Below are 13,181 nucleotides of genomic sequence, written 5' to 3'. Positions count from 1 at the left end.
AACTATTTCTTACATTTAAATTAACCTGTTTCTATTAATCTATGTATTGCCATGTGGCCTTGGTATTACCAGTCTGCTGGCATCTTGTTTCCTTGAAAACTGGCTTACATTTCTCTTGATTCCTCCATCTTTCTCCATGTATTCAATTTGGCTTTCCCACCTAGCTATATACTTTCTTGATATAGGCCAAAGCAACTTTTATTATTAGTCAATGAGAGCAACAAATATTCACAGTTTACAGAACGGTAATCCCACAGGATTTCCCCCCTTCTGTCTAATCAAAAAGGAAGGTTTCAACTTTAACATTGTAAAATTAGAGACAATAAAACAGTTATGAAGTAAAAATTACAGTTACAATATCTAGTCTATTTGTATTTGACAAAATTACAGAAAATATTTAATTATCCTATATTGGTGAGCATCCTATCTAGGTGTGTTCAAAGTTTTATATCTAATTTACCTTTTTATCATAACTAAGAAAAACTATAACTATTTAGTCTTCAACTCCCTCAAAGACCTGAGAAAGATATTGCCTGAGTAATCAGGAAGTACAAGCAAGCTACTTCCAAAACATGTGAGAAATGATAGAAAAAGTCAGACTACTGGACACTCACTCAAGGTTTCTCTGTAATATTAGAGCATCCATCTTTGACCTACAGGACTTGCATATCTGACAGACTTTCCTCTGAAGAAGGAAATTTTGAAGGTCTGTCCTACCTTGTCTTGGCAAAGTTCAGCATTTGCCTTTCTTGTATCCTGCTGCTTCAGCTTGTACAGAAACTGTCAGCAATTGTAGCAACGGCACATGGCTAACTTTTGTCAAAATGAAAACAAACTCAATACAAAGTTCCTTTCATGCTCTTCATTTTCTCTAAAGTACTTTGCTGTTGCAAGGAGCAGATGTGCTTCACTGCCATGAAAAGTCAGTTATTAAAACATTTTAAATGTCTTATTCTGTAGGTATTCGTAATGTTTGAAGATACCTATCTATCTGAAATATATTTTTATATATCTAGAAAAGCTAACTAACATGACTATATGTTTGACTATGATAGATGACTATTAATCTGTATTTCCTAATTATACATTACTTTTAATTGAGCTGTATAAACATATCTTAAACAAGAGTAAAAATATTCCTACAGTATAGCAAAATTAACCTTAACTTTATATAAATAAGCTAAAATTCATATTAATGTAAATTATTTTGAGATTATCAGTTGTTTTGGGATTAAAGTAGATTCAATAATCTACTCTTTTTAAAATTATAATAATATACCCTTTTCCATCATTTCTATATTATATCCCCCTTTCTTCTTTAGAAAAAGATTGACTATGAACAATAACAATTTTATCCAATTTCCCCTTTAATGAAAAAAGTATTTATAAATATATAAACATTTTGGGAATTTGGGCATTATTCTCTAGACTACTTCCTGCTGATTGGTGTGCACTGATGATCTTTGAAGGACCCTGAGAAAATCTAGAATTATGGTCAAGTCCTGACTTAGAGACTGAGTTTTATAAGTCAGTAGCCATAAAGCTGTTCTAGATGTAGAATTCAGAGGAAACCATAAAAGATGAGCTTTGAAATGCTGGATCATCTGGCCTAATAGAGATTTCTCAGGGGGTCTTTCTTGATCAAACCACATGATTAACTGGAAGGAATCCACAGATTCTCTTCTTCTGTGGAAACAAAATCAGAACCTCTTTTCCAAAGCAGCATATTGTTAGATCCAAAATTTGAAGTCAAGATATTTTTAAAATATATAAGTTGATTTAACTTTGCAGCTTCCACAATCAAATGTCTCTCAGCAGTTAAATCAATAACAGTCAAAAATTCAAAGAAAACACAATAATATACATAATCCAGACTCTCTGTATTTTCCATCTTTATATATTTTTTCTTTTCTATTACTTTTTTCGCTTTTTAAAGATTTTATTTTTTAAAACTATTTCTTTCTTTCTGTGACTGTTTATATCTCCTTCCTTCCTTCCTTCCTTCCTTTCTCTCTTAAGTCTCTGCACATTGTAAAATACACTGGAACCTGTTTAGAGTTCTTTTTTTTTGTCTGAATCTACCCTTATTGTGTATCTGTATTGTTTTTTGATTACATTAGATATATCTTAAAACTGCTATGTTAACTGTCTGTTCTGCTCAACTTAGTGAATGGTGCTGGCACCTGGTAGTTGGCTCCTCACCTCAGTTCTGAGTATCTAGTCTCATGGTGGAGGTACCAGTGAGAGTCACGCTTACAACCCCAACTCTGGGAAGTGGTGGGTCCATGCTGTCACCCAGTTGCATGCAATCCACACTCCACAAACCCCAATCAAATGTTCTGTAGTAGGTCTTTCTAAAAGAGCTATCTGTGCTGCCAGCATGAACCAGAAAGTCACTTTATAGGAATTGTACCTCTGGTAGCTTCCAGAAAACAGAGCTTACCAGAGAAAAGACTGTTACCAAGAAGCTGTGCTTGAGTCTGTTTTGTTTTGTGTGTGTTTAGAATCCTTTTTCCAAGCTTTGAGTGCCATTTGTAAACTGAGGTTTCTCTGTACTGCCCTATCCTTCGGCCACGTCTAAATAATCACTCAGAGGCTTAATATTAATTACAAACTGTTTGGCTTATTGCTCAGGCTTATTATTAACTATCTCTTACATTCATATTAACCCATTTCTGTTAATCTATATATTGCCACGTGGTTGTGGTTTTTACCAGTCTGCTTTCATATTGTTTCTTGGGTAGCTGGCTTGTATCACTCTCGACTCTACCCTTCTGTCTCCCTGTATTCAACTTGGCTTTTCTGCCTAGCTATATTCTGCCTTGCTATGGGCCAAGGCAGCTTTTATTATCAGCCAATGAGAGCAGCAAATATTCACAACATGCAAAGGGTTATTCCATAGCATATCAGTCAGCAATAAAGACACTCTTTTCAGCTTTAAGGGTGTCCATGAGGTGTTGTTGGAAGGGCTTACCCAGCAACACAGAGTCTCACTCATGGCATCGAGTCCTAGATTGAGCAAAAAGGAGAAAACCAGTCTAGCGCCAACACTTCCCTTTGTCTCTGTAATGTGAGCAGCTGTCCCTCACTCCTGATGCTACAGCTTGCCTGCTGGGGTGACTGTGATCTCTAACTTTGAGGGAAAATAAATCGCCCTGCTTTAAACTGTTTTGTCATAACAATGAGGAAAGAAACTAATACACATGGCTTCTTGGGTTTTGATTTTTTCCTGTAGTTAATATTATGCATATTTTGTGACGTAGTTTAAAAGTTGTAAAAATTAATAATTATTGCCATGTTTATCAGATGAGTTTTCAAATCTGAATGTAGAAATCACAATTCATTATACATACCAAAATGTTGGCATGAATATAAAGTTGAGGATTGGATGGAAGATGATCATTATTAGTGTTGTGTTGATTAGGTATTGTTTAATAATATGTGATGAAAACCCAAAATTCCTTAGTAAAGATCAAAAAAACCTTATTCAAGAAAGAATTGAATGATTAGGGAGAAGAAAAACTTAGAATTTGCACCACTGTCACTTTAACCACACACCACCTGTAATATGATGAGACGTCCTCTGATCAGCAGATCCTTCACCCGGAGCCTGGAGACCTAACTTTAACACACAAACTTCCTTGGCCACACTCCAGACACTGTTCCTCACAGCATCCTCTGATGTAGCTTAAAACTGACGCTTCTCTGTGTGCATTCACTTTCTGTGGTTCTCAGTTTTGTGGTGTTTGTCACACAAACAAGCAGATTTTTTCCCTTCTGATCTGAAGGTAGCATGTCCGCCCCCCAGGTCAGCTCACTTTTCAGAATGTGAAAGGATGAAGAAAGCAGCATGTGTCAGTTATCCAATATGGATAGAGAGTTGGTTTTTGTTCATTATACTGGCCTTTACTGAGACTAGTATATAACCGAGGTGAGTCAAGCACTCCCATTAACACTTTACATACAACTCTAGTTTAGATAGGATTTGCTTTCTTGCTGTATTCAAAGGTTTGAATTCCTACCCAGTAAAATAATATTTCTGTATTGATTGAATCATTAATATGCTCACATTTTAGTAGTCAACTTTCTACTGATTAAGAATTTCATATGTGTGATAAGTTTCTTATAAGAATATCAATTATATATAGTAATCTGATCCTCTGTTGGTACGTATTTTCATCTTATTTAAAAGAACAAAATTTTGGTTTTCTGGAATTTCTGTGCTTTCCAAACTATCAGCGATGAATGATGTAATATGTCATTTGTCTTGAAAGTGAAGATTACACTCCCTTCTTTTATTTCTAATTATTGTGAATTACTCCATTTTATATGTATTTTAAATTTGTAAGTCAAAATTCTCTCTGGAAATAATTGGGTTATAATCTGCATGTATCTTGTAAACAAGCCTTCTAATTTGATTTAAAATTTTATGTATGATTCGCATTTTTGAAAACACAGGCTTTGTCCTTTCATAAGTCAGTGATTTACAAGCAATGTTGGGCCCTAGTGAGAGCGTAGCGCCTCTGTGCTCCTCAGTTGTCATTGACTATGAACTGAACACTGCGTACTCTTTTAGGAAATAAATAGCAGCTGTCTTGACAGTTGTTGTTGGTGGTGTTTTTTCAGAAGGGCCAGAGAAGATCTGCTGAAAACTCAGAAGGAACGGGACTTCCATCGCATGCACCATAAGCGCATAGTGCAAGAGAAGAACAAGCTGATTGCGGACCTGAAAGGGTGAGGTGCTCATGCTTGCTGGAGAGTTATCTGAGTTACTGGGGTCTGAGTCATAGAAGGACCAAGTGAATAAAGTTGTTCTTTCAAGTTTATTGGATAGGAAGTTTAGGCCCTTGCATTGAAGGAACATTCATACTAATGGGGTATATGATTGAGAAGTTAAACAAAAATATAAGAAAATGTACTGCACTGTTGGTTTGTCAGTCAAGACAGAGTCTCAGTAAGACTGGTATGAGAGAAGGGCTCAAGGGTGTGATTTCTGTGAGCTGAATTCTGGAGTTAATAAGCTGGTGGAGTGGAGCCTCAGGCTGTGCTCGTGAGACAGTGGGCTGTGTGTGCAGCAGAACCAAGTCATGAAGGTAATGGGATGTCCACCAGATGAACCATGGAAGGCAAAGAACAGACAGAGCTTTGGTGAGATTAGAGACATATCCTAAACATATCATAATAGTTTGAATATATAAGAGCAATTTTAGAAGTAATTCTGGAGGCATTCTTTTTTTTTTTTTTTTTTTTTTTTGGTTTTTCGAGACAGGGTTTCCCTGTAGTTTCTAGAGCCTGTCCTGGAACTAGCTCTTGTAGACCAGGCTGGCCTCGAACTCAGAGATCCGCCTGCCTCTGCCTCCTGAGTGCTGGGATTAAAGGCGTGCACCACCACCGCCCGGCTGGAGGCATTCTTCAAATTTACTTTCCCTTATTCAATAGCTTCCTTGAGTTCTTTTTCTATAAAACAAAAATTCAGCTTTATAACTGTTAAATAAAATTGTCTTTTGTTTAAGATAATACCACCCAATATAACTTTCTGTGTTGACATGGATATTATAATTATTATATTCAATAAAAACACTAGTTATTTAAATGTATACTATACCCACTAAATATACAATTAAAAGGGGCATACTCAGCTAGTTATATTTAGTAATGCCATTATATAACACCTGGCAAGAAGCAAATTAAGGATGATAGGCCTTATTCCAGTTTACAGATAAAGGGATATGTGCCGCCATGGCGCGGCAGATATGGAAGCAGGAGTGGGATGCTGGCTGGTCACATTCATCTGTCATCAGGAAGTAGAGTGTGAACAAGAAGTGGGTTCAGACTATACACCCTTGAGGCCTATACTAGTGACTGACATTTCCTAGTAAGACTCAACCTCTTGAAGATTCCCTAACTTTCCCTATCTGATGGCCAAGCATGCGAGTTCATGAAGCTGTGAGGAACATTTTACAATTAAATTCTTAAGATTTTTGTGCCTCATGGGCTACCATCTCATAGTACCAAATACCATTTATTTATTTATTTTTTGAACTTGCAAAGTCCCCACAGTAATTAGTTCTTCTAGTACTCTTCAAAACTCATTCCCAACTCATTCAGAGCTCAAGGCAATCGCTTTACTGTGAGGTTTTAAAAATCAAAAGACAAGTTACATATTTACAATACATAATGGTACAGGGTAAATGTTCCCATCCCGAAAGGGATCTATAACAAGGCATTGTCAAACCAAAGCAAACTGAAACCCAGTGGGGCAAAGGACTAGTCTTGCATGTACACATCTTACATCTGGTGTTTGTGAGGCAGAGGACCAGTCCTGCAGGTAATTGTCTTATACCTGGGGTTTGGGATAGACTGTTTTTGTGCTACAAAGGTCTTGAGTAGCTCACTCCAAGGTCAGCCACCTGCAGCGCACCTATCCTTTCCCTGGTGCTGGCCTTCATGCTGTGTCTGTAGCTTTCCTTAGTAGCTATCCCATAGTTTTGATATCTTTAACATCCCAAGGTTTCCATTGCAATATAGGCTTACTATATTTGTGCAAAGAATGGATATACTGAATCATATACTGGTAGCTGTATTTCATTCCGCTTGTGTACAGTAAAATATTACCTATTATACATATATTACATTAATATATTACTGTGCACAAACGGAATGAAATACAGCTACCAGTATATGATACAGAATACCTGAAAAACTTGTGCTGGGTGATAGAAAAGAGCGCCCAGTGAGAAAGTATTTTATGATGCCAAGTATACAACTCTGTGTTTTCTAGGATGTAAGGATACTACGTTTTGATAAAAATATGATCTTCATGGATCTATATGTTAATTTAAACTGTTAACTCTGACACTTGGGATCTATATCTTTTACTTCAGATATTTAATGTTTACTTCAGTAAAAACTAAAGCATAGTTTGAAGGCATTTTTTAATCAAAAAATTTAAGGTATTTATGTATTAAGTAGTATGATCATCTGTAAAACACTAAAGTATTTTTAGAGCTAGAGAAATGGCTCAGTAGTTAAGAACATGTGCTGCTCTTCCAGCACCTACATCAAGCAGCTGACAAGCCTCTGTGACTCCTGTTCCATGGGATCTGATGCCCTCTTCTGGTCTCTTTCAGCACCTGCACACATGCAGCATAATTTTATAGACACATAAATTTAAAAATATATCTTTATACACTTAATTTTCTTAATATCAGATCAATCAAACATGTTTTTAGGACTCTTTCACTTTGGTATAAACAAAACTTCCAGTTTCTGGTTTAATCACCTATTGTCTGCGGCCCTTGTTTTCTTTAGAATTGCCTTGAATTGATATAAGGATATTTATTTAGTTGTTTTTTAAAATTTGTATTTCAGTTTTGTAAAACCGATCACATTATCATGATCTCAGACTGGTCTTGAATTAACTATGTGGCTGAGACTGGCCTTAAGCTCCTGATCCTCCTGCCCCTGCCTCCTGAGTGTTGGGATTACAAACTTGTAGTACTATTCTGCCTGGTGGTATATGCTTTCTAAATTGGAAAGAACTATAACAGTCTTCTGAGTATATACTTGTATGCAGCAGAAAGTGCTGCTGGCTCTAGGAAACTCAGTGAGGAAAGTATGCTTTCCCATCCTGTGCTTATCCCTCACCTGAGGTAGATCGAAATTACAGAAAATAACACTTCTGTGCTTCTTGGCTCTGGCATGCTGACCTTTCTATGGCCACTCATTTTTATTCATAAGCACACAAAAATTGAATGAAAGAAGAGAAAAAGGTTTAGGTGTTAGATGGAAATCACTGATCTATCTATTTTACCTTTTCTGATGATGCAACTGCCCTTTTCCTTTTGTAGGCTGAAATTACATTATGCATCTTATGAACCAACTATTAGGGTGTTACATGAGAAGCACCATGCTTTACTGAAGGAAAAAATGCTGACCTCCTTGGAAAGAGACCGAGCTGTTGGGAAGGTAAGGAAAGAGGCAGTGAAGACTACCCTGAAGCCACTTTTAACCATTCTTTATTGTGCATTTGACTGTATATGTGTATGTATGTGTGAGGAGTGTGTGAGGAGTGTGTGTCCACAGGATGTCCATACATGTGGAGGCCAGAGGACGTGCTGTCTACCTCTTTTGAGATAGGTCTCTCAGTGGACTGGAGCTCCTCAATTATGCTAGACTGGTTGATCCAAGGGACTTCCCTGGTTCTCTATCCCCAGTGCTAGGATTACAACTATGTGCCACCATGCTGGACGTTTTTATTCGGGGGGCTCAATTCAAGCTTTTGGGGCAAACAGTTGTCAACTGAGCTATTTCTCCAACCCTTAGTCATTCATTTTTTATGAGTACAATAATGGTTTTGTTTTCTGAGGTAAGTTTTAAAACATTGCCCAGAGATATATAAAAATTTATTTGAAAACATGAAGAAAAAGTATCTTGTCTATTAAAAACCTATAATGATTATTATTTAATTAATTAGCATGTAACCTAAACATGAATTGGTAGATTATTAAAGTACAGTTAGAGGAAAATACTCAGCCATTGTCATTAAACTATGACCACAACTTGGGTTTAAATGCCAGCTGTTCACATCAGCATCAGGCAGGGTATTTAGGAGATGCGTAGAGTCTGAGAGTGACAGCTGGTCTGCTTGTATCTGCTCCAAGGACTTAAGATGTTGCACACTAACTTGAACCAGTGGCTCTGAGTTTGCTGGATCTCACCAACTGGGTCTAATCCTGTAGCCTCTCATGGCAGTGCGCAGAGGGGAAGCTAGTCTCATCAGGACCTGTTGTAGAGTGGTGTGAACTAGAGAGTGCTAGACACTCTCGGGGAAGGTGGAGTTCCATTGGAGGGAAAACTCTATTGAGTTTTCTTTGTGCATAATTTTTGTCGGGCATTAGCAGAAACTGGACAGAGGCTGAGGTGCTCTATTGACTTTGATTAACTCTCTGGCTTATCATGGGCAAACCCAGTGAACAGGCCGCACACTCTCTATATATTTTCCCTGGGATAACCAGGGATGCTTATGTGCTGTTGGAGAGCTGTTCATCCACTTAGCTGCTCATTTGAAGATCACCTCTATTCATATTGGATTCTGCTTTGTTAGTAATTGACCTTGACTATCTGATAGCTGTAGGTTACTTGGCCAGCTTCTCTCCCTCAGTCCTTGCTTGTGTCTCACTAACTGTTAATTATGCTGATTTCTCTGGCTTTGTTAGCTGCTGATGTTGACTGTCTGCTAGTCATTAGGCATTGGTGGGTGTTGCTGTCTCTGACCTTGAAGGTGTCCTAAGTGTTAATTGTACGGAGCTCTTGGCTCTCACAGCTGCCAAGAGTAGCTGCCGTGTTCTTGGCTATCATTTTGTCTATGAGATAGCCTAGGTCTCATTCTCTGTGTCGGCCTCATTAGAAGCCATCTTCACTTACAACTTAGCCCGTTTAGAATAGCCCTGTTAAAAGAAGCAAGAATCCATAAGAAACAATAGCGCCTACCAGTTTTGCAAATTAGAAAGGTCTCATGGAAGTTAGGCACCTGGCCCATTGTCAATGAACCTGCTTGTCCCTCATTAGGTCCCCTTGGCTATCTCATATCCAGTTGTGAGGTCTCTTATTTATCTTACTTAGTTCTCCACACTTTGCGTTTCTAACCCTTTAACTTCAATCTCCACCTCCACTTTAACATGTGAGCCGTTTCTGCCTGAGTCATTTCACCAACTCCCTTAGAACAGCAGTTCTCAACCTGTGGGTCGAGAACCCTTTGGAGGGGGTATGGAATGACTTTTTCATGGGGTTGCAAATCAGATATCCTGCATATTGTTTAGTTGCATTAATATTCCTAACAGTAGCGAAATTACAGTCCTGAAGTAACAATGAAGTAATCTTTTTTTTGATACATATTATATGCATATTTAATACAAATTATATATAATTTGTATCTAATTGTGTTTACTTAGTCACATTTCTGAAGTTGATTTTCAAAAGTGACATTCAATCGTACCAGCCCCAATGTACACATTTTAGGGTTTTATTAAATTTCAATGTAAATTGTTAATAAATTTATTTTCTATTTTTCCAACCTTGAATGCTATCACAGGGGAACTGAGGAAATGTTTTTTTTTTTTCTCATGGTTTATTTTTTTTATATTTAAAAATTTCCATCTCCTTCCCTCCTCCTCCCCCCTCCCTCCCCTCCTCCTCCCCCTTCCCTCCCCTCCTTCTCCCCCTTCCCTCCCCTCCCCTCCACCCATACCTCCCCTCCCTCCCTCTCAAGGCCAAGGAGCCATCAGGGTTCCCCACTCTATGCTAAGACCAAGGTAATCCCAACTCCCCCCAGGTCCAGGAAGGTGATCGACCAAGCTGAGAAGGCTCCCACAGAGCCCGTCCATGCAGAAGAATCAGAGCCCAGAGCCATTGTCCTTTGCTTCTCAGTCAGCCCCCGCTGTTGGCCACATTCAGAGAGACGGGTTTGGTCGCATGATCCATCAGTCCCATTCCAACTGGAGTTGGTGATCTCCCATTAGTTCTGTCCCACCGTCTCCATGAGTGAACGCACCCCTCTCGTTCCTGACTTTCTCCCTCATGTTCTCGCTCCTTCTGCTCCTCATCAGGACCTTGGGAGCTCAGTCCAGTGCTCCAATGTGGGGCTCAGTCACCTTCCCCATCTGTCGCCAGCTGGAGGTTCCCTCACGGTCCTGACTTTCTTTCTCATGTTCTCTCTCCTTCTGCTCCTCATCAGGACCTTGGGAGCTCAGTCCGGTGCTCCAATGTGGGGCTCTGTCATTTTCTTCATCTATCGTCAGGTGGAGGTTCTATGGTGATATGCAAGAAATTCATCAGTATGGCTATAGGAACTGGCCTTTTCAGGCTCCCTCTCCTCAGCTGCCCAAAGAACTAACTGGGGGCGTCTCCCTGGAAACCTGGGAACCCCTCTAGGGTCAAGTCTCTTGACAACCCTCAGGTAGCTCCTTAAATTAAGATATATGCTTCCCTGCTCCCATATCCACCCTTCCTATATCCCAAGCACCCCATTCCTCCGAGCTCCCCCCGTTCTCCCCTTCACACTTTTCTCTCCCCATCTTCCCTTGGCCCAGTCTTGCCCAACCCTCAAGTTCCCAATTTTGCCTGGCGATCGTGTCTACTTCCAATATCCAGGAGGATTACTATATCTTTTTTTGGGAGTTCACCTTCTTATTATCTTCTCAAGGATCCCAAATTTATAGGCTCGATGTCCTTTAATTATGGCTAGAAACCGAATATGAGTGAGTACATCCCATGTTCATCTTTATGGGTCTGGGTTACCTCACTCAGAATAGTGTTTTCTATTTCCATCCATTTGCCTGCAAAATTCAAGATGTCATTGTTTTTTACCGCTGAGTAGTATTCTAGCATGTATATATTCCACAGTTTCTTCATCCATTCTTCCACTGAGGGGCATCTAGGTTGTTTCCAGGATCTGGCTATTACAAATAATGCTGCTATGAACATGGATGAGCATATGCTTTTGTTGTATGATTGGGCATCTCTTGGGTAGATTCCCAATAGTGGAATTGCTGGGTCCTGGGGTAGGTTGATCCCGAATTTCCTGAGAAACCGCCACACTGCTTTCCAAAGTGGTTGCACAAGTTTGCATTCCCACCAGCAATGGATGAGTGTACCCCTTACCCCACAACCTCTCCAGCAAAGGTTATTATTGGTGTTTTGGATTTTAGCCAATCTGACAGGTGTAAGATGATATCTCAAAGTTGTTTTGATTTGCATTTCCCTGATAGCTAGGGAGGTTGAGCATGACCTTAAGTGTCTTTTGGCCATTCGAACTTCTTCTGTTGAGAATTCTCTGTTCAGTTCAGCGCCCCATTTTTTAATTGGGTTAATTGGCATTTTACCGTCTAGTCTCTTGAGTTCCTTATATATTTTAGAGATCAGACCTTTGTCAGTTGCAGGGATGGTGAAGATCTTTTCCCAGTCAGTAGGCTGCCTTTGTGTCTTAGTGACAATGTCCTTTGCTTTACAGAAGCTGCTCAACTTCAGGAGGTCCCATTTATTCAATGTTGCCCTTAAAGTCTGTGCAGCTGGGGTTATGCGTAGGAAACGGTTCCCTGTGCCCATTTGTTGTAGAGTACTTCCCACTTACTCCTCTATCAAGCTCAATGTGTTCAAACCACACACACTAATAGTTGGAGACTTCAACACTCCTCTCTCACCAATGGACAGGTCAATCAGACAGAAACCTAACAGAGAATTGAAAGACTTAATGGAGGTACTGAACCAAATGGACTTAACAGACATCTATAGAACATTCCACCCAAATAGGAAAGAATATACCTTCTTCTCTGCGGCTCATGGAACCTTTTCGAAAATTGACCATATACTTGGTAACAAAGCAAACTTCCACAGTTACAAAAAAATATTAGTAACCACCTGTGTCTTATCGGATCACCATGGATTAAAATTAGAATTCAACAACAATGCTACCCCCCAAAAGCCCACAAACTCATGGAAACTGAACAGTCAACTACTGACCCACACCTGGGTCAAGGAAGAAATAAAGAAAGAAATTAAAGTCTTTCTTGAATTTAATGAAAACAAAGACACAACATACTCAAACCTATGGGACACAATGAAAGCAGTGCTAAGAGGAAAGTTCATAGCACTAAGTGCCCACTTAAAGAAAACGGAGAAAGCACTCATTGGTGACTTAACAGCACACCTGAAAGCTCTGGAAAAAAAAGAAGCAGACTCACCTAGGAGAAGTAGAACAATGAAGTAATCTTATGGTGGGTGTCACCACAGCACAAGGAGGAATTGTATTAAAGGGTGGCAGGGCTAGGAAGGTTGAAAATCTGCTCTAGAGACTCATCCTCCACCTCATAAACCCTCAGAGGTTAGAGACAGTGTTAGTAAGTGGTAGTCAGAAAAATAATATTGCCATGAAAATGAGATAAATGAGAGAAAATCCTTGGAAATTGCTCCCAAATATATATTTGGTGCTCTTAACTATGGTTTAATTTATTTCCTTTATGCTGAGTGACACTCTTACCTTCTACCTGAAGTGTTTTTTTTTTTTGTATAGACCTAGGGCTTTGGGGAGGGACTGTTGGCATAAAATTTAAGAAAAATAAAGCAAAATGTTGACATGTCACATTAAAATATGTAACAGTTTGTTAAAGAATGCATGATTGTGA

General features: G+C 39.0%; 1 protein-coding gene across 1 annotated transcript in view; it reads left to right on the top strand.

Moving 5' to 3' along the window:
* Positions 1–13,181, top strand: part of Spag16 (sperm associated antigen 16) — a 961,928-nt gene that overhangs the window by 45,962 nt on the left and 902,785 nt on the right. Inside the window, exons 6-7 of the mRNA XM_038341053.2 lie at positions 4,627–4,734; positions 7,851–7,968. Of these exons, the coding sequence (XP_038196981.2) occupies positions 4,627–4,734; positions 7,851–7,968 (226 nt within the window). The remainder of the gene's footprint in view (positions 1–4,626; positions 4,735–7,850; positions 7,969–13,181) is intronic.

Source organism: Arvicola amphibius, chromosome 8, assembly GCF_903992535.2.
Source record: "Arvicola amphibius chromosome 8, mArvAmp1.2, whole genome shotgun sequence".
NCBI lineage: Eukaryota > Metazoa > Chordata > Mammalia > Rodentia > Cricetidae > Arvicola > Arvicola amphibius.
The sequence above is the reverse complement of the archived record's forward strand: the minus strand, read 5'-3'. Positions and strand labels throughout refer to the sequence as shown.